Below are 25,587 nucleotides of genomic sequence, written 5' to 3'. Positions count from 1 at the left end.
CTCATAGGCTGTTCGGCTTTTCCTGCAGGGTTAAAAGAATGAGGAGCTGGTTGCAGTCTTGGCTGGAAGGTTACCTATGGCTTCATAATTAGTTTTGCTTCAAGTTCTGCCCTCAATTGCATTGCTAAAATTCCTATAACTTCATTAGGGTTGGCTGGGTTTAACTAAGGCATTATTTGCCCTAAGATTACCTGCAGTCAAAAATTTGCTGAATGTTGGGGGTTCAGTAATTAAAGGTGTGTTTACAGGAAACAATACAGGCAGAACGGCAGAAGAAGAGCAGTTCCCAAATCAAAGATGTGGCCACATTAAAAAGAGGAGAGGACTGTGAGGAAAATTCAGGGTTAGCATCCGCCAGCGTTATGGGAGCAGGTGAAGCAATTCTGAGCTTTCCAGGAGCCAACGCTCTGGTCAGGGGAGCAGCTTGTGGCTTGCCTTTCACCTGGTAGTGTTGCTGATCCCAAATGGAGAACACAAGGAGATGTTTTTGTGTATCTATCACTCACATTCCCTGGGTCACCAAGGACTTGGTGAGTGCCGGAGAGGGGACGACAAGGAAAATGGAGAGGGGCTCTTCATTGGGAAGTGTAGTGACAGGACGGGGGGATGGCTTCAAACTGAAGGAGAGTAGGTTTAGATTAAACATTGGGATGAAATGATCTACTTTGAGGTTTGTTTGAGGCACTGGCACAGAGAAGCTGTGGATGCCCATTCTGGGAAATGTCCAAGGCCAGGCTGGATGGGGCTTGGAGCAACCTGGTCAAGGGTTTGGAACAGGATGGTCTTTGAAGTCCCTTCCAACCCAAACCATTTTGTGATTTTATGACTGTTGCTGACTCTTCCTGTCCTCCCTGCTGTTCCCGCGGCTCTCCTGAAGCACCAAGCTGCTGGAGACAAGCCTTGTTGGCAGACCTGCGACCGCTGTGCGCCGTGGCCTCTGCCCTCTTTTTCTCCCTCCTTCTCTCCATCCCTCCCTCTCTCTTTCTCTCCATCCCTCCCTCTCTCTTTCTCTCCATCCCTCCCTCTGTCTGCCTCGCCGTCTGTCCGTCCGTCCGTCCGTCCCTCCCCTCACAGAGGCCCCGCCTCTTTGCCCTGTTCCCGCCCCCTTCCCCGCGGCCCCGCCCCGCGCAGGCGCAGTGCGCGCGGCCGTGCGGTGACGCGGGGCCGGGCGAGGCGGGCCGGGCGCGCGCGGGGAGCGGGGCCGCGCTCGGCACTTCGGGGCCGCTCCGGAGCGGGACCGCGGCCGGGCCGGGCGGCCGCAGCCGCAGGTGAGGGCGAGGCGCGGGCACCCGGCTCGGTCCTGTCCCGCTCGGGGGCCCGGCGGGCGCCACGTCCTGCGGGGCCTCTGCGGCCGCGGGGGGAGCGGGGCCGCGCTCGGTGAGCGGCGCGGGGGGGCTGCCCCGCACCGGAGGGGCTGCCCCGCACCGGAGGGGCTGCCCCGCACCGGAGGGGCTGCCCCGCACCGGGGGTCTCCGCTCACCGGGGCCGCTCGGAGGCCGCGGGGCAGCGCTGCTGGCGGCGCGGGCTCCCTACGGGCGGGACGGCACCGGGGTGTCCCGGGTGCCTTTGGGGGTCGGCGGGCGGTCAGCCCCGTGCCGGGGGCGGTGCGGGGCAGTGCGGTCCCCGCCGGGTCCCCCCCGTTCCAGCGGGGACCGGCGAGGGCTGCTCGGTGCGGGGCACAGCCGGAGCGCGCCGTGCCCGGCGGGGCAGGGACGGGGTCCGGCAGGACGGGGGTCACCGCTGGGGACACAGCGGGAGTGTCCCGGCCGGGGTCGCGGCTGGCGGCGTGTGCGGAGCGGCTGCGGAGCTTGTGCCGCTCGCAGAAAGTATCTTTAACTCTCCTTTTGCAGGCTTTGTTGTGCAGCCATTGTAATCGCTCTCTTCCTTCACCCGGCCCGTTCTGCTCGTCAGTGTTTATTGTTCCCTGGTCCTTAAATGGGCTGGATGAGGTCTGGGTGCAGGAAGGAGTTTTGGGGATTAGTTCTGGGATGCAGCCATTAAAAAGGGGGACGTAGCTGTAGGTTGTAATTAACTTGTCAGTTTCCTCTTCTCCCTGTTCGCATAAAATTTAGGCCAAGCTCTGTTTTTAGTAGGTACTGTTCAGGACTTTTCGCCTCCGTATGAAAAGTGCGATGTTAACTTAAAAACTCTAGGAGTCTTGGCTCGCCTCCTTTGTATGATTCAGGAGACGCAAGGTGCACATCTTTGTCAGCTTTGTATGGCAAAGGGCGCTTCAGCTTGGATGTTCTGAGTGTTAATGAAACTGATGCTGTCTTAGACCTGCTGTGAAATCTGCATCAGAAATACTTCCCTCGCTCATTTAAATATGCCTCATACATTTGAATAGAATGCCACAGAGGAGTTTTCCTTATTCTTTCCCTAGTGAGCTACACATGGAGATAATGCTAATGAATAACCTTCAGGGCACTCTTCCCACTTCTCTGATTTCATGGTAGAGCTTGTTCTGCAGTCCTGTTTAATACTAGAATATGCTGCAGAGTGTTGATAGTAAAAAAAATCGGTGTAGTAACTTGGATTGAATGCTATCCTGAATGCACTTCTTGTGATCTCTTTGATTCTATGATTTTCAAAATTGTGCTTCTAAACATTTTCTTTCACTTCTAAAGTTCAAAAAATTGTAGTGAGGTGCCAGCACAAATTAGCATGCTGCTCTGCTTCAAAGAAGCAAGACTGCTTTTTGTGAGCCAGTGACTCTAGGTGTCAAAAATGAATTAAAGCGACTTTGCCCCAGCCAGCTTTTTTTATTATTATTCTTTTAAATAATTTCTTCTGCTCTTCTGTAAAAGATTCACTAAGCTGAATGTCATCTGAGGCTGTAGTTCAACTGTATCTAATCTGTAGCAGTAATTGTGGCTTGGAGACTTCTGCAATTCGTGGCATCATTGGCACAACTTCTGGTGATGTATGAAGCAGATCAGCAGATGCTCCCAACCAGAAGAAAAGGGCCCGGATTGCCTGGTCTGGTTTGCAGTGGAGTCCCCCAGATGCCAGCAGAGCATGTCCATGGAGCAGGGCTGAGCACTGGGATCCTCTCAGGCAGCCAGGGGGCCAAGCAGGGAAGGAAGCACATGCAGCTGGTATGGGAGCCTCAGAGGGGAAGTGAGGTGTAGCTCTGCAGGAAGGGTTCTTCTGCTGGCACATGACCTGTCTAGAGGCACAGTGGGGTTGGGCATACAAAGGCAGACCTTGCCTTTTCCCCCTGAATTCCAGGCCAGGTTGGATGGGGCATTGAGAAACCTGGTGCAGTGGGAGATGTCCCTGCCCATGGCAGGGGGGTTGGAATCAGGTGATCCTTGAGGGCCCTGCCAACCCAAATTGTTCTATGATTTCTAGTCTCAAGTGTGATTTTTCCTTTGTTTTGTTTTCCAACGGGCTGAGAAAAATGCTGGAGTTCTTGAAAAAAAAAATCAACAAGCTATCTCATGTTGAATATATCTCAGTGTGATTCAGTACTTCTGTGGTTTCTTTGACAACGGTGATCAAGCCCAGGTTGTCTGGATCTAAAGGTATCATTGAAGTTACCTCCAGGGCTCTATGTTCTTGGTGTGGTCTAGCTGTTAGAGAGGGATCATTAATCAACACTACAGAGAAAGTGTTGGTAGTGATTCCAAAGGAATCTGCAGTGTGTTCTGCTGGGAGTGTTTCTGCTAGCACCACTCTATCACCTCCACAAACACCACGAGCAAAGCTGTCAGAAATGCTCGTGTTTTTCATGGTTGTTAGGTTGCTGAAATAGTTGTGATGCCTAGTATATGGCTTTTCTTTTTTTTTTTTTCCCTTTACTATTTTAGATGATATATCTGTGCTGGCAAAACTTTCTGTGAAACTGCACTATGGCAAAAATTGAACAATTATGGAGTGTTTTAAGAATAGCAGCCTCAGAACATATTCAGTATTTGGCTGTTTCACTGTATCAATAGTGGAAAACTTTTCTAATGACTCTAAATAGCTTATCAGAGTTGATTTTGACAGCCTGGGGCTGGGTTCACAGGGATGGATGCTTTTATCACAGATCTGGCATAGTGTTTATGGGTGTCAGTGTGAGTGGGAGGTAAAAGCTTAAATAGATGGGGCAACATATGTTCTGCTCTCCTTTCAATGTTCTCCACTTTCAGGTCTTTTTCATTCTCACAGCTGTATTGCATTGTCAGAGTACTGACTGGAAACATTTTTATGGTTTTCTTTTTAACTGTTTGTGATGCAACAGTTTTATTAAAATTGTGAGATTAGAGCTTTGTGGATAACTTAGAAACACTGCTGTGGAAGAAACTTTTCTTAGCCTATTGGCTCTCCTTAAGCTAAGTGTCTTTGAAAAGCTACAAAGTAAGTAACCAATGTTAAATTGTAGCCTCTGGTGCACAGGCACGCTTTCAGTGGGCGTTCAGGGGAATTGAAAAAAATTTCCAGTTTTATCTGAATTATGATTATGAAATTATTCATGATTATGAAATATTATGAATTATTTCCATAAAGCTTTGTCTCTCAGGCCTTTACAGGGTAGGAGGTGTTTTGGGGTGAAGGTGTGCCTATGCCATGCAGTGCAGGCAGCCAATAATCCTGTACAGGAGGTTCTGACCAGGCTGTAAGTGCACTGGGGTGGGAGATACAGGCAGCTGGAGTGTGAGACTTGGTACTGCTGACAGAAGTGTTTCAGAAGCGGAGTTCCTGAAGATATCTTTTGAATTTTGAGGTAGAAAGGGACCTGTTTGAACCCAGGAGGAGCTTTCAACCTGCAACAAAATTAAATCTGACTCCTTTAATTGACTTGTGTATTTCAGAAGACTAAGAAAATTTGGGTGATTTTCCATGTTCAGTGTCCTGTAATGAATTTGATGTCTTCGATGCCTGTTCTGAGAAGCTGGTTTCAAGTGAGTTGGCTGTACTACTTTTTGAAGAATGCCCCAGTTATTGATTTGTATTATTGAGGTTTTTGCTTTAAACTTGGTGTAGGAAATACGTAATTCAATTTATTTTTATGGAAACAGTGCTTTGTTAATACTAATGGCAATGGTCATATGATTCCTTGGGGCTTTTGTTTTACCTTCTTTGTGACTGATGCAGCTGCTTGGTGGTGTGTTCTGTAGTTGTGAAATGTGAGATTTGTTTGGCAATGCCAGCTATTCTGCTTGGTTTCTTTAATGTGAAATATTTCAAATATGAACAAACTTATGTACAGGAGAAAGTACAAATGAAAATGGTTTGTGAACAGAAGTTTTGCTTTTAAATAAGTTCTTAGAGCTTTTGCCCTGACTTGTAGCTGCTTAAATTTTGGGGAAAACTTCAGACCTTTCTCCATTTCCCTGTTAAAGAGCATCAGTCTTACCAGGTGCCCCATGCCTGCTGGAGTTATCACATTGCACATTTTGCTCTCCCTTTTCAAGAGCTCCTTCTCTGGAGGGTGCCCAGACAGTGATGCACATGAGAGGCAAGTGACAGAGCAAATCTGCTGTTGTGCTCTGTGCAGGATGGGACCAGAGCAGACCTGCTTGCAGTAGGTAAAGCAGCAGGACCATTTACCTGTGATGTCAGACACTTGCTTTGGCTCCTCCTGCCTCCTGGCACATGGACTAGTTTGTCCTGCCTCTCAGAAGTCTCTTTATTTGCCTGAAGTGGGAGGTGTAAGCTGCTTTAGGACAGAGGTCCTGTCTAAGCTGTTCCACCTTGCAAGAAGAGAAACAGTTGGCACAAAGCTTATGGGAATGTGGTGCATGGATCTCAGGGTTAAAACTAGGGATGGGGTGATTTGAGTGCCTGTCCTTGCTCAGAGGACTTAAAAGTATGAGTTCTAACAAATATTGCAGTGCTCAGCTACTCATCATGTGAGTCCTGTTATGAATGTTAATTTCCATCTTTGCAGGGCAGTGGGGGAAGAACTTTGTTCCTTTTTTCTTGGTGGTGAAAATAAACTCATTTTATCAGTCTGTTATTCAGAAATCACAGACCAGGATGACAAGTGAAAACCATGGTGCATGGTAAATGAGCTTAATTCACACCATAACCATCTGGTCAAGTGCCAATTGTTATGAGGAAGGTGAGGTGCCATGTGATGAAAAAAAATCAGCAGAATGAATGTGAGTGATTACGATTAAATATTAGAGAGAATCTTATAGGCTGAAAAAAGCAAGGATAAATGTGAATTTCAACCCAGTTCCTTTTTCCTGGTTGTTCTTTGGGATCTTCATGTGAGTGGTGTGTTCTAGTTTAAGTTGACTGTGTTCCACATGCATTTAATTTGGTATTGTGAGAATTTTGATTCCTTTGAATAACTGACCTTATCTGATAATGCTAATGGAGGTATCCAGCAGTATGTTAAGATGATGATCTGAAATACCCAGCACATTTTTACTGTATTGGATTTCTGAAGTCGAAGCTCTGGTTCTGCCATATATGATTGCAATATGTTTTTTACATTTTAAAATAATTCTGTAAGAAAACAATGCAAAATATTTCTTTCAAATTTCAAACTTCTTCATAGACTTGTTAGGATTGAAAATTAAGCAGAAGATTCACACTCAGACGGCAAAATCCGATGCTGGAGACTTTGGAGACAGTTTGGTGCTGCAGGTAATTCATCAAATGTGCCTCTGGGTGGTCCTGCCTTGTGCCCTGATCTCCTGGGGCAGCTCCATTGGCAGAGCTCATGCTTCAGTGATTGCAGGATGATTTCTTTCATGCTGCTTAGCTCATGGGAAACTTACCCACTCAGAAATGTTTTTATCAGTTTGCTAACTCGCCCTGTGGCTACACCTTGCAGGTGGAGGCAGGAATCATGTCAGGAGGTGAGTGGAGGGAAAGCAGCACAGCTTCTCCCAGCAGGTGCTGGGAATGGAGCATCAAACTCAGCTCAGCAGGACCAGGGCATTGCTCTCACTTCAAACTTGTCATGTTTCCAGATGCCATTAAAGAACCCTTCCTGGGATTGCTGTTCTCCAATTAGCTTTCCATCTGTGAGGAAGCTGAATGATCCATGTAACACCTATATTCATGTTTTCAGGTAAATGTTTATATTAAAGCAGAAATTCTACACTACATTAAGGAAGGGGAAAAACTTTTTCTTAGTTCTGGAGGATTCAAACACTGCCCTTCATCCTGCTGACAGATACCTGGCTCTTGAAGGGAGCCAAGAGGAAGAAATGGGTTGCTCTTCTGCCTTTTCAACTTTTGGCTTCTCAGTGCCTGACACTCAACCAGTTTCAGTGTTACAAAACACATGGTTCTGGGCAAGTGTATGGCTGCCCACAGTTTTTGAATAGAATTGAGGAAGTGAGTAGCACATCCGTTATTTAAAGAAAGCTGCAAGCAGCACTAGAATCCTACAGACGTGGGCATGTGTTCTGTATATATATTTATTTTTTTTAGAAGCTGATTATCCACCATGGTGCCAGAATTGTAGACTTGTGTTAATATTTTATGCCTACCACTCCCCCATCATCTTTCATCTCAGTGTTATAACTTTTTAAGTAGTAGCAACTACAAGTTACAAAATACACATGAGGTTGTATTGCTGATAGTTATTAATAACTATATTTTATTGCTTTTTTGTGTTGGAAGATTTTAACAGGAACAGTGTTATGAGTTTTGCTCTCTTCAATGTTAACTTATAATATAGCAATGATTTTATAGTTAGAAATTTATTCTGGGCTCTTGTGTTTGTTGTTCTAAGGAAAGCTTGTTTTTATACAGTGGAATTAAGGTATTTCCACCAGGGTGTATGTCCTATGAGACATACAAACAAAAGACTTTGCAAGCTTACACATCGAAGCTGGAAATTAGGAATTAAACACTTAAACTACAAAGGAATTGGAGGATAAATCTAGATAAGTCAGCAATATTGAATTTACCAGGTTGCTTGAGCTGCCTTATGCTGCTCCCTTGGTGGCTCTGCAAATCTGACCAGTCTCTTGTGGTTGCTCACCTTTGTCATGGGGAAGTAAATGTGCCAACATTCACTGTCTCTGCTCCTTATTAGTACCAAACTGGGTAGTACCAAACACTGACATGGGTAATGATAAAAGGACTACTGTGGGGAGTTTTGTGATCCAAGTGAGGCTTGGTACCATATTTTACCCCTCAGTCTGAGAATTTTGTCCTTCATGTCCAAACAGAGTTCTGTTATTTAAAGGATAAGAGTAATGAGATGATCATGTTACCACCTGTCTTGGGGTTGGTAGAAGTGCTGCAAACTCATCATTTATCTCAGTGATGTTGGTGGTATCACTTGCTACAAGAGAGCCTGGCCTGTACCTTTGCAAATCTTTTTCAGGAATGGTTTAGTACCTTGTCTTAATGTAAATTTTGATATGTGGAGGAGTTTGCTGTGAGACTCTAAATGAACCATGGTAGAACTCCCCTAGCCCTTCCCTTTAGCAAGAAGGTAAGGACTCTTGAGATTTTGTTCCTACTGCAATTCCTTATTTTTTTTCATGGTGTTCTAGCTGGTGTGCCTGCCTGATGATAATTGAGAGCTACAGTGATGCACCTCGTTATGATAGCACCTCCCATGTGCAGAACAAAAAGGCAGTTTCTGTTCCCTTCCCAAATCTTGCTATGCTGATGTAGTCTTTCTTCCACTGTTTTTTTTCCTGGTGTTTGGTGGCAGTGGGTGGGGTTGGGTATGACTGTGTATAGGAACTGTTACAACTGTTGGTAATGCCTTAGTAAGCGAGTAGTCCAGCCTGTGGTGGTGACAGTTGTCTCTTTCTTGTAGCCTTAAGGTGATGTGGTGGACTTTTACCAGCATGTCTTGCCTTCCTCTAAGGGCAGGGGTTTGTGTTAAGTGTTACTGTAGGTGCTTACATGGCTCTCCTGGCTCATGGAGCTCCAAGTTATGTCTTTTCTGAGAGAAAGGGCTGAACAGATGTACACTGGACTTGTCCTCCTCTTAAAATTGATTTCTTCAGTGATGATGAGTGTGCCAAATGCCCTGGCTTCTTTTGGGATGACAGCAGGGATTTCTTGTCTGCTGCTGGCTTTCTCTTGCTGTTGGATATCATTCCTAGTTTGTAGGAGCAGAAAATACTTCAGTAAGGGGGTTGTAAACCTTAACTCTGGCAGCTTAGACATTTATGTGAGCTCTTCTGCAGAATGTCAACCAAAATAAGCTGGAGTGGCTTTAACAGCCTAAATAATCACTCTTTGTATTGGTTGATCCTGAGTAAATAGGTTAGAAAGTACTTAAGAGCAGCTCAGCTGGAGCCTTATGGCAGAGAGCAGGGACAAGCAGCCAAGGGTGCTGAGCTCTTCCATGGCACAGCTGTTCCTAGAGGAGGAGATCCAAACCTAGGGCAGAGGTTCACAAGCTGAAGGGCTGCTTGGAGGCAGAAATGTGGTTTGTCCCTGCAAATAACCCTGTGATTACAGCTGAAATAAGAAAATTCCACTTCATCATCCTCATGGGGAATGTCTGTGTTTTCTGGTTAGGCTGTAATGATCTGCTGGTGTGGAGTGAAAGAAGTGATTAAATTTAGACAGATTTCATGTGGAAGCAGGGGATGGCAGTGCTGGCACCCTTGTGGTGGTGCTGCCTGGTGCCAGGGCACGTGGTGTGGGGCTGCTGTGCAGCAGTGCCTTGTCTTCCCCACCTGTGTACAGAAGAATCCATGTTTTGGTTGTAACCAGCTCCCTCTACTTGTCCAGATTCTTTATTCATTAGTAAAATTAATGCTAGGAGGGACTTGGGCTGGAAAACATGAATGTGCAAGGTAGGAGGTTGCATGACAACATTTCACAGTCTCAAACAAGGAGTCAGGAATAAATAATGGCAGAAAAACAAATGGGAGGAGGAAAAAATGAATGGGTCAGAGGAGAAAATGCTGTCTTTGTATTGACTTTATTGTTTCAGTGCCATCCCAGATGTGTCTAACAAGTCTGCCATTGTCTGAGATTGTCATTACTAAGAGCCTTTCACCAGGCCCTGCAGTGTAATGCTCGTGTGTGTCACTGGGGCAGCTGACAGGGCTCTGCCACCCTGCAGGTTGGGCAAAATGTCCTCATAGGGCATGGGGGGAGCTGCATCTTACTCCTGGTTTTAAAGGGAGTAAGAAACCACCAAAAACTGCTTTCTAACTTCATGTCTTTCTGGCCTTCTTCGCCAAAACAAACTGTATGAGAGGCTTCCTGGTGAATTGTGTGTGCCATTTCTGACACAGTGGTATTTTAGTTCTGGAACTTGAGTCATTCTGATTGCTGCTATCCATAGCTGTGCATATATGAAAGCAAAACAATGTGACACACTTTAAGGAGGAGTATCAAAAGCTTCATAAAATGAGACTGCCATAGCCCCTTATCTTCAGGTAAACCCATTGTTTTGGTTCAAAACTTTAAATGTCCCATAGTACTTCTGATCCATTGTTATTGGTTAACTTGCACTTTCCTAGTGATTTTGTTGTTAGCATTGCTTTATTGTTTTAACTGGATAAATAATGTGATTGGCAAGGGCTTGTAATTGAAAAAAAAATACTGTTCATTCATTGAATTGTAGAAGTGACCCTCACTTTCTGGTGCTAATGGTGTGAATATGGGTTGCCAAGTGCAATGTTTTTGGTTTTTTCTTTTCTGAGAGGAAATGCAGAGGAAATGAAACCCAGCAGCATTATTGCCAGCATTTCTTCACTCTGCTTTATGTTAGAACTAATTAAAAAAATTAATGCCAGTGCAAATAACAGCACTGCTGATTGCTCCTTGTGTTTTGGGGTAACTGCCTGCTGTTCTCCTTTCGAATTGGTTGTGCTGTATTTTCAGCATTAAAAAGAAGTGCAGTGTCTCCTCCTAAATCCCTCTATCCCATTGTTCATGGCTGTAAGATGACTTTTCACTGTAACTTTGTGCTATTTCAGCTCTGCTGTGACTGCTGCTCTCTGTGCAAGCCCAGCAGAGCTTCCTGCTGTGGTAGCAGCTGCTGGGGGGAATTTGTGAGAAGGGGGCTTGGCTTGGGATCATGGTGCAAGGTATTACTTCTGTTAGGACTTCTGTACCTCCTGTGGCTTGTGTGCACTTCGTGATTGACATGAAGTGGTGGCTGTGGTTCTGAAACAGTGTCTGCCTGAGTAGCTTCAAGGCAAAAATTAGATCTGGCTTTTTTTTCTTCTGTGCTACTGTTGAAATAGATTTTTCTGTGGAGCTGTGATCTTGTGGGATTCTGTATGAAATATTCCATACACGTGGAAAAGAGCAGGATGCCACAGATTTTTAGTGAGTTATGTGAACTTTCCCTTCAGGCAAGAAGCAGGGCTGTCCAATTTTCCACTCACACTAGAGACAGAGCTCAAAGGGCTGCAGGAGCCAATAGTTAACTCTGTTGGAGATGCTCTACCCTGCAGTTCTTTAAAATAACATCTACAGTGGATAATAGTGTGCAAACGTGTGTGACAATTTTTTTCTCTTCCCAAACCTTGTTCTAGATGTCAAAATTAACCTGGACTGCTTGGGAATGGAGAAACATAGCCCTGGGATCCTGCCATGAACAGTAAGAAAGCTGAGATACTTTGTGTATGCAAATAATTTTCTTTTAGTGACTAAACCCCAGTGAGACAATTCCTGTTCAATTAACACAACCAGGCACACATTGTGCAGCTGGGTGTGGAGGTGCTCCCAGCTTTCCAGGCAGTGAAGAGGCAGCAGAGTGTGTCAGAGGGGTGGACCAGCAGGGGAGCATTCTTTGGGAAGCTGTGCATTATTACTCTAAATACAGAGAATATATGCCTAAAAAGTATTATCAAGTGGGGAGGTCTCTGCAGTCAGTATGGCATTGGAGGTGGGAAGCTGCTAGGGGTGGTGCATTAAGAAATTATTGAGGTGGTAGCTGAAGGATGCTTTCCTGCAATGAGTAATTATATTGTGAGACTCCATTGTTACCAGTGTATAATTATATCAAGACTCCATTGTGATGGGATACCTTGAGTGCAAATTGGATTGAAATGTGATTAGATAAATTAGTGGAAGGAAAAAAAATGAATTTTGAAGTGCTCAAGGCTGAATTCCAGATGCAGTTTGTGGGAGGAAGCTGCCAGGAGGCAGTGTCCCTTCACTGCCACTGCTCCTGAATTGATGCTGTTGCACAGGTAGCCTGGCTGGTTAGGTCTCCACTCTGAGCTTTCCTGTCCCACTTTTGTGTGGTGCTTTTCTTAGTGTGAACTTAGTGTGTAACAGAGGTTGATTAAACAGTTTGTGTAACCAAGAAAGCAAGATAGCTTTGAAGATATTCTTGAGTGTCGATCAAAATATTCAGATATTTTTGTGTTGTTGGTATCCTGATACTTCCTAGCTTGAAGGATGTGTAAATATTCATGTATGTACATGCTCTGTATTCTTTACATAGCCTTTTCCAGATGTTGCAGTAGACATCCTTAAATTAACTAATTGAAAATTATTCTAATTAATTTTCCTGGTACAAAATAGATTACTTGAGAGACTGTGTGGGTGAGTAATATATTTGCAAAGTATCAACAGTGTCTGCAGAAAACCTACACAATTTGTCAGCCTTCACTGGGACAGAAATTAGAAGGCTTTTGTATTGTTACATATAATAATTTGGATCTAGTCCATTGAAAATGTACATCTCTTGAAAACTCCTGTAATCTAAACTCTTCACAGCACTGTAAATACTTAACATGCAAATGTTAAATTGAAAACATATTTTATTTTCTTTTGTAGGACTCTGACCATGTCATGTTTAATTCTTCCATGGGAGCAGTTTTTTCCCAAGGGCTTTCAAAAGCTGGTTTATATCCTTGAGACGTTAGGCACTGTGAATATCTTGAAAATATCAGGACTCTCATTTGATGAACAAACTATAATTGTTAAATTCTTGTAGATCAAATCACAGAGCCTTTATGTTCTTTATTAGTAGAGCTGATAAAGACACAGGAAGCTTAGTGCTTTGTACAAAGTAGGGTATGTCACTCCAGCAGATTCTGCTAAGACTGATTACTTTTGGCTTTCTGAGAAGTTTGTTCAGCTTACCTGAAAAAGATAAACGTATATATTTGTAGAATATTAAATAGATTTGAAATTTTTCCAGAATGCAGCTAAAGCTTCAGTTTACTTTTTCTGATTGTAGATTGACTGAGCTAACAATTTAAGCTGTGCTGCTCAGAGGTAAAGCATTGCTTCGTTTTGAACTGTCTGATTTAGCAAATTGACTGTTTGAGAGGTTGGGACATCTAGAATGATCCTGGGTTTTTTTGTTACCTTCTAATCAGTTATCTAAAGGTTCTGTGGCTTCTCTACTGGTCTTTCCTTCAGCGTGGTTATTTGAGCCAAAAATGCTGGACTGTTGTTGTACTGGTGTTCAAGGTCCTTGAGTTTGGGACGTTCGTAATGTCCATTTCTAGCACAAGTATCATCAGAAATCCAAATCTCATTTTGCTTTTAAAGCTGTTGTGTTAGAAAACATCCATGTGCCACTAACTGAAGCTGAATGACCAACATGGGAAGTGCATCCTACTCAGCTCTCGTGTCATTTGTGAGGCTTAGGGTAAGGCAGTGAGTGTGCAGGAGTGTGAGCAGGTGTGCAGGAGTGTGAGCGAGTGTACGTGAGTGTGCAAGAGTGTGAGCAGATGTGCAAGGGTGTGAGCGGGTGTGCGAGAGTGTGCAAGAGTGTGAGCGAGTGTGCCAGAGTGTGAGCAGGTGTGCCAGAGTGTGAGCGGGTGTGCGAGAGTGTGAGCAGGTGTGCAAGGGTGTGAGTGGGTGTGCGAGAGTGTGCATGGGTGTGAGTGGGTGTGCAAGGGTGTGCGCGGGTGTGCAAGAGTGTGAGTGGGTGTGAGCAGGTGTGCAAGAGTGTGAGTGGGTGTGCGAGAGTGTGCGTGAGTGTGCGCGGGTGTGCAAGGGTGTGCGCAGGTGTGCAAGAGTGTGAGTGGGTGTGACCGGGTGTGAGCAGGTGTGCACGAGTGTGAGTGGGTGTGCAAGAGTGTGAGCAGGTGTGCCAGAGTGTTCGCCAGTGTGTGTGGGTGTGCGTGAGTGAGCGGGTGTGCGCGGGTGTGCGCGAGTCATTTCAGTGCTGGTGCCATTTCAGGGTCAGCTCAGAGCAGCCTCACAAGGACACCACAGGACCGTGGATGCCTCTAAGTTATTGCAGCCGGGTGTTCCCTGGGCTCCCACCTTTGCCCATAACAGCACTGCTCAATTGGGACGCCTGCTGTTGGAGATCATATGGACTAACTTCACCTAGGAGCATTCTTCTGAGGCCTTTATTTGCATTTGTAGATTAGGAGAAGCGTCCAGGTAAAGGACATTGTTGATGGAAGTAACAGCAGGAGGGAAGGCTTGAAAGTGATTCCAAGGTGCCTTGCCATAAGGATACTTGAATGGTAGCAATTAGGAAATACCAAGGATTCAATTTCTCAGTGATGCAGGTGGTTCTGATACTCTGGTATGTGATGTAGGAGAGGGTGCCAAAAGGTTTACAGCAGAGAATGGGAAAATGGACTTTAATGTTCTGAACTTTCTTTGCTTTTATTGCCAGGTAATGTATACTGGCTATCTGGGAGTTGCTTGTGAAGGCTGGAAGATTTCAGTCTGCTGAAGTGTGTGTGCATTGTTTTACCAGGAGGTTTCACAGGCTTTTACTTCCTGTTTTCATCACTTGTTTCCAGTCTGATGTGAACTGGCCTTTTCATTAACACTTCCAGAGTAGTTGGTGCCAGTTGGTGCCTCTAAATCTGTGACACAGACTGTCCAGAATGGAGCTCCTGGAGAATGGAAGCAATCCATGGGGGGTAAGACTCCTAAATTTGTACTGTCAGCACTCTGGGGAGATAATGATTGAAAACCTTCCTCCAGTCATAAGCATGGAGGCAGAAGCTCATGTTACCTTTAGGAGAGGGGTGGCATGGAAGCTGCTTTGTTGTCTGGACATGGCAGACAGCAGGAGTTGTGGGCATTGCCACTGGTAGGGGCCTGCTCTGCATTGTGGCTGTAGGAGCAGCAGAGGCAGGACAACAGCATTTTGGGCAGCTGCCACTGATAGATCATCTGGGTGCTGTGCACAGCTCTGAACAATGCTTGGACCTGCAGCTGGGGATGACAAGAGGGTGCAGATGTTTGAGGCAAGGGCAGAAGAGACAGAGCAGTGCTGCTGTCCAGGAGCAGAGCTGAACCCGGGTGAGTCACTAACCTGTCAGGTCATCGTGGCTCTTGCAGGAGCTGGCTTGTCTCACTCTTGCTTTCCTGTGTTTTGGGGCACTGGTCCCTGCTGCATCCTTGTCCCCTCCCTGTGCTGGCATCTTAGACTCACTGTCACTGCAGTGTGTCATCTGCAGCCTGTTCCTTGTCCCCCTCTCCCAGGCTGGGATTGCTGTGTGGGAAGATGATCTCGTTAGGGCTCAAGGGAATGGAGAGAAGTCCATTCATTCCTTGGGACTGGATTATGCTGTGCTGTAATTGCTGAAGCTCCCAGTGTTGAGAGTGTAATATAAGGGCATCCAACCTAGGTCTGTCAGGCTTAGCACAGCTATTCAATAGAAACCCAGCATTTTCTTCTTGCCTTTGGTGCCATTTTAAACTGCAGGTGTTTTACTTAGGTGTGATTTATATGTGGTATATTAATGACTCTATCTGCTTCAGGGAACTGTTTTCTCTTTCTGTGTGAGTGAAATACTATACCAAGAAGCTTGGGGTTTTTTAATACTTGAAGTATCACTGAAGACTTCTAAGCTTGTGTGAGCATGCTGAAGCTTGCTTTATTTTGTGTTTCTAGAATATGTTGAATAAAATTTTTATCAAACATATTTTTAAAATACATTAATGAAGGCCATTCTGTAACTGCCGTTGTAAAGCATGGTAGCACTGCTTTTGGTGGGTAAGACTTCTTCACAATTGCAAAATTTCCATTAGGATAAGATCTGTTCTGCTACCTAGAGTTGTATTTTGACTGTTGGCTTCATTTATGACACTGAGTTTTTCAAAATACAGCACTTTGTCTGACTGAAGCTAATTGGTAGCTTCAGTTATATTTTCTATAGTCTATAATTTTGGGTTACTTTTGTGTCTGGACTCAATTTTTATAGAAAATGTTTAAGTACTTATATACTTCTGGTTTATGGGTGGAAGTCAGTAAATTATTCTACTTGGTAATGATTATCAGGTAATAGTTGATATAGGGTAATGGTGCTCTTGAGTAATGCTGCTCTGATGCCTGTTATAAAAACTGGGAGGCTGTGCTATTCTCCAGAAATGTGTACGAAGTCCATGCTGAAAACTGCCTACATCAGGATAGTCTGCATCTGACCTCTAAGATGATAATACTTTTTTAGGTATATCTTCTCTGTGTTTAGAGAGAGATTCTCTTACTATACTTATATAGAGATTAAAACCATTCTTTTAAGAGCACAGTTCAATGTCAGATTGAATCAGTTGCTGCTGGAAGGGACAGTGCTTCTTCCTTCTCTCTTTGCCCAGTGAGTGCTGGGGGTTTGCAGCTGCCCTGGAGAGCAGCATCTCCCTGTCCCTCTGGTGGGACAGCACTGGCTGTGCTGGCTCTGCTTGTCCCTCACAGCTGCTTGCTGGTGGCTTCTGCAGCTGGGTCCAGCACAAGGTAGGCAAGGGGTGGTTGGGTGAAACCAAGGAGGTGGGGCTGTGGCCCTCAGTGGTGTTCCCAAGGGAGAATTCAGCCTCTTGCTCCCGTGCATTTCACCAGCACTCTGCTTTTCAGCTGTTGTGTTTTGTTAGCTTTGATTCAGGTTGTTTGCTGTGCTGGAGGAAGGTTGTCTGCTGTGTTACCACTGTGGGTCAGGCTCAGTCCCAGCATCTGCTGTGTGATTTCTGAGACTCATTTAAACCCAGCTTGCCTGCTGTAGGAGTGATGTTTGTGAGGTCTGGCCTCTGACCTGACAGGTGTTTCTCACATTCCCTGGATGCTCACGTTTGCCCTTGAGGATGTGTGGGCTTGTTCATTCAATGGCTTCCTGCACCCTTTGTCACTCCTTGGCATGCCTTGTGTCACTCATTTGCTGTTGTTTCTGAAGAGCTGGCTGTAACTGATACAAGTAACCTACATAAGCAGTGTGCACTATCAACCCTGAATAATCTAGAGCTTCCTGACAGATGAATTACAGGCGTAAAAATAAGTTTCACAGGGTATCCACCATGTGAGCTGCATTCAGTGGCATCTGACAATGCATATAGTGTGTTTGCCTTGTGGAGTTGGAAGTAGAAGTAGTTTAACTTCTCAGGAGTGCTCAACAATTTTACATGGGTCTCAACCCCACCTCTTTTAAATTGTATTCTTGTATTCCTGTATTCAGGCTGAAGATGGTTGGAGCAAATGTAATGGTTTATATAGGAAATGAATCCTTATTCATTAATAAATGTACTATTTTTGGCAATTCTGAAAGAATGATGGCAAAATATAACAGCAGCTACAAGTGCAAAACAGAGACCTCAGGACCTTGCACACTAGTGAGAAATTCAGCTCCTGACAGGGGCATGCAAGTTTGTGCTGGTGATCAGATTTGTCCATTCTGTGGCAGAGATATAAGCAGAGGTGTGAATTTCTGATATTCACATGCTGGGAATGTAGAATCAACACTGAGGATGATAGAAGCTCTATTGCTAAAGATGAAAGTTGACAAAAATTTTTCTGAGTATGAAAAATTCTATTTCAACATGGAATTTTTTTTGATCCCTTCATACTGTTGTGTAATGTATTGGTCTCATTAGAGAAGCCTGTGTAGTGTCCACAGGTTGGTAAAACAAGGACTGAGACTTAAGCACCATTCCCAATTGCAGGAACCACACTACACATCACACAGGACTTCACAAATAATGGAGTAATGATGGTAGCAAAGCAGCTCAGGTGATGTGGCACTTTTTGGGTGCTAGTTTTGTGATGGAGGATGGATAAAATCCATCCCATTCACTCAGCAGACTTCTTTAAAAGAGAAGAACCTAAAGTTTATTTGAAACAAGAGGATGTCCTGAGGTGTAACAACATCAAGAGTTAAGAACCACTTTATTCTGCCAGCTGCTGTAGTGTCAGTGGGAGGGAGTGGGCAAGTTAGCTGCTATTAAACAATTCTGTTTGATGCTGTCTCAGTTGTGGCATGTTTAAAGTATTGCAAAGCATACACTGAATTTATAATTCATGCTTACAAATACTGTGTGCTATTTCCTTCCACTAAATGTCTAAGTCTGCTTTAGCAAAATAAGATTTTAGACAGGCTCTTAAATTAGGAGAGCTTGTGTCTACTCTCTGAAGTCAAAATTTTATTTGTCATGGTACAGAGCACTTGAAGGGGAGAGGATGATTTGCAGAAGCTTTTATTTTCTGTTATATATAAGCTGCCACTGTGACCTTATCTAAAAATTTGCTTCTGTATCTTTAAAGTATTGACTAAGAAAATGAATTTCTTATTTGGGCTATGAATTAATAGCAAATTGCTTTAAAGAAATACCCAGTGCATAGAGCTACTAATTTTTTATAATTCAGTTATGTTTATAAATGTAAAATATATAACAGACCGAAAAGCTGAAGTGTCTCTTTTCAGAGGTATTGCCTAGTTTATATTTTTCAATGTTTGCTAATAATAAATGTCAGCAAATAGAAATGTTACAACTTTTTCACTGTCCCTTCAAGTGGAGGTATGATTTCACAAGCCAGAATATAGTCTGTAGTCTTTCATTTTTCTTTCATTTTGGTTAAAGGCTGTAAGATACCATACTCCTGAGACATAAAAAAAAAAAAGAACTAGGAGTTTGTTTATCAGCTGTATTAGATCTTAGAAATGGAAGTCATTAAGATTTTGGCCTCTTCTGTACAAATTAATGTGATTACGTCTTGCTTATAAATAATTTGAGCCATTTCTCTCTCCCTTAAAAGGTGGCTTTAATGAGTCACAGCTTCCATTTTAGTAAATTGTTCATGGGATAGGCAGGCTCAGGAACAACTGGGTTAAACCAAGAGATTATTTGAAAAATCTAGGGCATGTGCTCTCTGTTCACTTGATTAGTTTTCATAATTCATCCTTGTTTGCACAGCAAAGAGCAGCCTAATGCATGCACACAGGAAGCACTTTTCTTGCTTTTGTGCTCCTTCATCTCTATAATTTTACCAGAGAAAGTAAGTGAAGTGGGGAAACAGATTGTGCATGTTTGGAACAAATCTTGGTTCATTTTGTGAAAATCCATGGGATCAGAGAGCCAGGTGCTATTTGGGGATGTCTGTCTGTGACTCTGCTTCAGTTCTTTTCTGTTTGACTACAGGTGCATGAAGAACAGAGGAGATATTTCCGCTTGTCAGAGATGATGTGGAGAGACTCTTTGTGAGTAACTGATGTGTGTTTTCTAAAAAGCCCAAAATGCTAATGTGGGAATTATTTATTTTTTTTTTTAATTCTCTAACTTAGAGTAACCATGCCATTTGTCTAAAAGTTTCATTTGGGTCTGGGAAGCTGTGAGTGTAGAGCCCTTCATGGGAACCACAGACAAAGCTCATTGTTGAAGGAAAGAGCTGGAGGACAAAGCCATTTGTGGTTTCATAAGGGATTAACCACAATGCTTCACTTGTCTGAAGTGATCAGTCTACCAAAGGCTTTTACTATTGGCTGCTGAAAGTGCTCTAGACTGCAGTAAAACCCCTGACATGGTGGGCATGGGGAACCTTTAGCAGGGTTTACTTGTTTCTTATAGAAGTTTATTCTGCATGGCAGGTTCTTGACATTTTATTGTCCTTGTCCAGTTTTGGATTGCATATCTGCTATATCTGCTGTAAAGATGATGGGAATAATAGCAGTCAGTAGAAGCTTTCCTTAAAGTTTTCAGTTCTTTTCTGCTGGAATAAACAACAATATTCTGGGACCAAGCAGCTAAACCACACTGCTAAAGTATTACAGGAAAGAAAGAACCTCCATGGTGGAATATAACTGTACCTAAAGAAGTACTTAAAGGATTTGCTTTTGTGGAGACAAAGTCGTTTTTAGAGAGCACAATTAGGTGATGCAATGTCTTATTTTTCAGATGGATTCCATAAAAATGCTGTGCTTTTAGTGCTATAGGCTCCTCAGCCAGCATTCCTTTGGAGTAATTAGTCCCAGTGTTTCCTTTTTTTTGCCAGATTTCCAGTAACAGTTGTGAATTAAAGCAGCATGTTATTTTAGGATTTTCCGTGATAGCCTTTGTGCTTCTTTTTTTTGTGTGTAAGTATAATATGAGTAATGTGTTCTTGAGTGCTTTCTTTTAAACCATAAACTTTGATACTCTGGAGCTGCTGCTTTGTTCTAATGATAATTATCTAGGAGAATAGTGCCTTTGTGGACAACTTCAGGGCTTTTCTTGGCAAGGAAGAGCTCAAGTTAGAAGAACTGCTCTTACCTCAGGCACCTTGATTTCTAAGTTTTCCTATGTTTATATCATTAAAGCTACACAGTGAAATTTTTCTTTGTTCTTTTCTTGAAGAAAAATCCTTTTATTACAACAGACTAGTAATTGCCTCAACTCCTAGGTAGGAACCAGTCTGGGTTCCTACACAGGAACTTGCCTTTCTTGTTACCTGGATCTAAGAGAAAGGTTAAATGGTTTTTAGCCTTCCCTCTTCCTGGAGACTTTTGGATATTATCTTAGATACGGTTTTGTGATTTGTGAAGTAACTAATTAAAAAAAGTCACTATTGCTTAATGTCCTCATTCTGGTTTGGCATCTGCAAATAGTGCCAGATCTGAAAGCCTGTCTTGCTTTCAACTGAAGAAAAAATCAGCTTAAAGATAATGTTGGCTTGTAGTCATCTTTCCCTTGTCTTCTTCCAGGCTCTGCTTGATGGTTCAGGAAGGCTGTGTGAGGATTTTTTAATAACAATCTCCTGGCCAGATGCTGGATTCTTTATGAAGCAGCAGGAGAAATCCTTGTCCTGATCCAGCTGACTTACCCAGGACATAGTGTTGATTCGATTTACTCTGTTATGTTGAGATCTCTTGTGGGCAAAGTCTGTGAAGTTTTAGCTGCACTTGGCTGAGTAGCAATGACAATATGCAATATTCTTCATTACTTCATTATTTTTAAAAAATCTCTTTAATATTATCTGCTTAATAAAATTGGAACTTGATTTTTTAAAATTAAACAAGAAATTTAGGTATAAATGTTCCAAGTATCAGTCTTTATACCTTGAAGTGTTCTTATGGTGATGCTACAGTAATTTGATAATACATAAATTTTTCCTGGAGCTTATTTAGAGATGTTGACTATATTTTCAGGGAAGGTCATTTTCAGAAAAGACTTTCTGTAAAATAGGCCGCAGTTATTTTGTGGGGCTAATATTTGATTTGTACAGATGGTTGCTGTTAAGGACCTTTCAGCTGCACAGCAGTCAGCTTTTCATGGTCTTCAGCACTGGGCTGGGTCAGGTTGTGCTCTGATGCTTGAGTGGATGAGGCTCACAGCCAATGGCACCCACCATGAAGGGTGTTTTGGGATTTCCCTACATTAACACTGTGTGTCAGCATTAGTAGTGCAATACAGGTAATATCTTTGAGGACAGTTCCATTAGGTCTTATGGCATTATTGCAAGGGTGAATGTGTGTAAAATATAATGAGATAAGTTGAGAATTTAATTTAACTTTTGGTGCAGGAGGGAGCTGAAGGAACTGGTTCCTTTGCCAGTTCTGTGTGATCATAACCTTGGCTTTAACCTTTATGCTGTAATGTCTTGAGAAGTATTGTGTACTATATAAAGGAAATTGGTTTTTTCCTATTACCATTGTTCTTTTTGTGGTTATTACTGTGTACTTGATGTGTAGAATTTCTGGTGGAAAATTGAAAAACATTTCACCTTTTGAATGCTCTAAGGTTTTAAAGGGCTTGAAATATACACTGCAACTTAGTCCATTAAGTTAAAAAGTAACTTAGCTAATGAAGAACAAATGTCCAATAAAAGCTTTTTCATTTTCTGTGTAATATTGATTCATAAATTAATAAACTTCAGAAATATCAATTCTTGAGTGGAATTCTTAAGTGGATAATATTTACCATGAAGTTCAACCAAAATGCAGAGATGCACAGCATTCCCAATGCTGATTATTTCTGGACAGGCTGAATGAGGGTGCCTTGTTCTGCTTGACTTCTGCCCATGTCTGAGAGAGTCTAAGTTGTGCAATAGCAGAAGGTGCTTGAGCTGTGCCCTTGGTAGTCAGTAGACCAGGGACTGTATGTGACAGGCTGGGCACTGAAGGGACATGCTGGATCTAAGCTGTTCTGTTTCCTCATGAATGGCTTGATTCATGTGTTCTGTTGGCCTTTCCTCTCTGTAACCACATAAAGCTTTATGCTCTTAAAGTAATTGACAGTCAGCAGCTGGTTTCATAGCTTGAAATTCATAGGATTTTTTTCTCTTGGTAGGGAGGAAAAGGTGGGATCCAAATGTCATGGTCCTGTTGTCTTTGTGGAGACAATCCCGGTTTTTCTTTCACTTTGCTGGATTTCTTATGTACAGTTTTTTTTCTTACATGCAATGCTTATCTAATCAACCTTTTGTCAGCAGAGTTTATTTCATCACTGTGGGTTTATTAAGTGTAGGTGATGATGAATGAGCTTTAATAAGTTGTAGCCACAGGTGACTTATATCAGGGAAAGGCTTTATGAGGGTTGGAAAGTGCAGATGAAAGTCCTTTACAGAATACTGAAGAGATGGGAAATCTCTAAGTTCACATTTTAAGAGCACTTATAAATTGATTAGATGCTTTTGGGCCAACTAATAATAATTTGATTAATTTCACCATAGATATGTGAGTTTAAATTTGGTTCATTATGCAAATCCAGGCATGAAAAAGTTGATCATCTGACTTAAAATTCAGAAGAATATTTCATTTATGACACTATTAATACACATACCTCAGCATTGTAAAAATTCTGGTTTTTGCTGCTTTCTGTTCAGTGCAGTGGTTAAAGGCTGTCCTTGCAGGGAGCCCTGACTGAGGTCATGTACTGGCCGTAGAAATGGGGGTTTCTGTGCCTGCCCCATTTAAGGTGAGGTGTTGGTGGGAAGAGTTTCTGTCCCTGCTCTGTCTGAGGCTGCAGCAGGCTGAGCTCTGTTCTCTTAGACACAAGGCACAGGGTGGAAGCAGTCTCATCTTCTAGGCCATGAAAATGGACAGAAAAGCTCATTTGGAGCAGATAAACTTTAGAAGTAATGTACAAAGAGAGGAGGGGTCTCAGATGACTTGTGGCAGACATGAGATAGTGGATTAAAATTTCTGTAAAATGTGTTCCAGCTATGCTTTGTCCTATATCTCCCTGAATGTATTAACAGATTTGCTTTGAAACATAAGTTACATAAATCTTTCTGTAAAATGCAACCCTGTTTGCTTTGAAATTTTACAAAGACTCTGGTATTGTCAGACTTGTCCCTCTTGGAGCTCAGTGTAGGAATTGGCCCCTAACTGCCAAGACAGGGATTGACATGAGAGCCAAGATGCCAGTGTACTTAGGCAGTGAAATAATCCTGTGCAGCTTGGGAGCACAGAAGCACAGTTGTGTTCCTGCAAATGTTATGCAGGGATTGAAATTGCCCAATGGTTTTGAGATGATAGATTAGATTTCATTAAGACTGTAGAAGGGTTTTCCTTTCTCCAAGTAACAGCACAAGAGTTTTATTTTGCTGCTGTACAATGCCTTATTAAAGGTAGCAGTGGCTGTGCAGTGAGGCAGTTTGGATTCTGATTTGGTACAGGTGTCCTTCTGAGTTATTTTGGGAGGTGTTTTAGGATGGTGAGGGCAAAGCAATAGATCTTTTGGAGCTTTACTCTCTGCTCATTGGTAATGTGTCCTTTGCTGGGTTGCCTCCTGCTTGCCAGGGTGTATTTTTCACAAGGCAGGTGTTTATGCTGCTTTAGCAGTGTTCTGTGTGCTGTACAAGCTGATTTTGCAGTAGAATGGTTTACATAAAACAAGAATTACTTGCACTGATTTAAAATATGGTTTTGTATTCTGGAGTTCATTGTAGTGAATCTTGTTCCATTAGTCTCACTTCCTTTTTTGTGTATGTGGCTTACCTGAAATTCACTGCTTGTAAATGGCATTTCAGGAAGTCTGAACTGATCCAACACATGCTGACTTTGCCTACAGCTGAATTTTGATGAACTCTTCAGTGCAAGATGAAGTGTGTTTGGTTTTTTAATTAACAAAGCTTCCTTAAAATTTAGTCTTTGGACAGTTTTGCACAATCTATTAAAAACTGCTTTTGCTTCAGGGAGCCAAACTGAATAGTTTTGTTGTTGATCTTTTTTTTCTTTTTGTAAGAAGGAACAGTGTTGTAGTATTTTCAGTTAAAGAGAAAAGTCCATGGGGAATATTTTTTAAAATGTTGTCTGATGCCCTCTGTAATCCTTGCTCCTAAGCAGCCCTGACTCAACAGATGTTGCATGTGGGTGTTTGCAGCTGGATCAGGATATCCTGTGATGGGAAGGCTGAGTCTCTGCTGGTGCTGTGCTAGCAGAGTGCTCTGCAGTCAGCTTGCACCCCTCAGTCATGGTTAGTTTTGGTGCCTTTTGATCAGAGATTACCAAGTTTTTGTAATGGGATTGCAAGATGCAAAGTGGTACCTTAACAATTGCTGCTTAATTGCACTTCTAAAGCTGTGCCCGTGCTGTGCCAGCCTGGAGCTCCCAATTCTTGCTGTAAGAGCTTGTGGGTTGTCTGGGGATCTGTGCAAACCCTACTCTAGTGCCTAAGCAGTGATAGTTGCCATATATCATCACTCTGACTGCTGAGTGCCATTGCCAGCTTGGTGTTGTTTTGAAGGAGAAATTATTGTTGCTTCTTCTTTTCTGGCGCCTTTGTGTGTCAGGGGTCCCATGGAAGAGAACACAGAAGTGTTTGTTGGCTGCATTGCCAAAGGTTGATCTAATTGAGGGGGAAAATTGCTGCAAAACCAGCAAAGCTGAGCCCTGTAGGTCATCAGAAAGCAGATTTTCATGCTGGTTGTAGTGAGAGAAGCAGGAGTTTTGGAAGGATGTGCTGTAGTAAATTAATGTGGCTGAAGAGACAAGGCAGGAAGACACTTGAGTAGTTTCAAAGATTAGGAAATGTGGGGCTTGTCAGAAGCCAGAACAATTTAATTTGTGAAAAATGGATTTTACCTGACTAGATAGCAAGGCAGAAAAGGCTGCATCTTGAAGATGTTGTAGAGAAAGTTTTGGAAAATGGTTGTCTATTTGCCAGTAACTCTTTATACCTGCAGCATACACTTCTAGCAGATGGCTCTTACCCAGTTTATCCTAACTGATGACATAAATTGAAAAAAAAAATTAGCAATATAACTGCATTTATTTAAGGCCCTTGCTGTTCTGAATGTGTGAGTATTTTAGAGAAACAGCACCCTTCATGTTTCCTATGTGTTCAGTTTCATGCCAAGGGACAGGATCCTGCAAACAAAACACTCTTTCTTTAGTGCTCCCAGCAAGCAAATTACCAGTCAGGCAAAACTGCACGTCCCTAGTGATGTACTGCTGCAGGCAAGATAAAAGGCATAAATAAAGATCTGCCCAAAACTCGAGGTAGCATGTGGGCAGAAGAGAAATGAGAAGATTATTTTGATATAAATACTGTCACTTTCACCCAGGGCTTTATAATATTAAAATGTCTGAA

The 25,587-nt window shown here is 43.0% G+C and overlaps 1 protein-coding gene across 3 annotated transcripts in view; it reads left to right on the top strand.

The window, feature by feature from the left end:
- Positions 1-1,130: 1,130 nt before the first annotated feature.
- Positions 1,131-25,587, top strand: part of KLHL13 (kelch like family member 13) — an 81,067-nt gene continuing 56,610 nt past the window's right edge. The window contains exons 1-2 of one of the 3 annotated variants that reach the window (XM_071442331.1): positions 1,131-1,268; positions 19,219-19,277. In XM_071442331.1, the coding sequence (XP_071298432.1) occupies positions 19,258-19,277 (20 nt within the window). In that variant the 5' untranslated portion in view covers positions 1,131-1,268; positions 19,219-19,257. Of the gene's footprint in view, positions 1,269-11,420; positions 11,486-19,218; positions 19,278-25,587 lie in introns of those variants that run through there. The other 2 variants (XM_071442332.1, XM_071442333.1) reach the window with 2 other exon arrangements.

Source organism: Agelaius tricolor, unplaced genomic scaffold, assembly GCF_023055355.1.
Source record: "Agelaius tricolor isolate 1412-34295 unplaced genomic scaffold, bAgeTri1.0.p SCAF_17, whole genome shotgun sequence".
In the NCBI taxonomy this organism is placed as follows: Eukaryota; Metazoa; Chordata; class Aves; order Passeriformes; family Icteridae; genus Agelaius; species Agelaius tricolor.
This window is presented reverse-complemented; position numbering and strand designations above follow the sequence as displayed.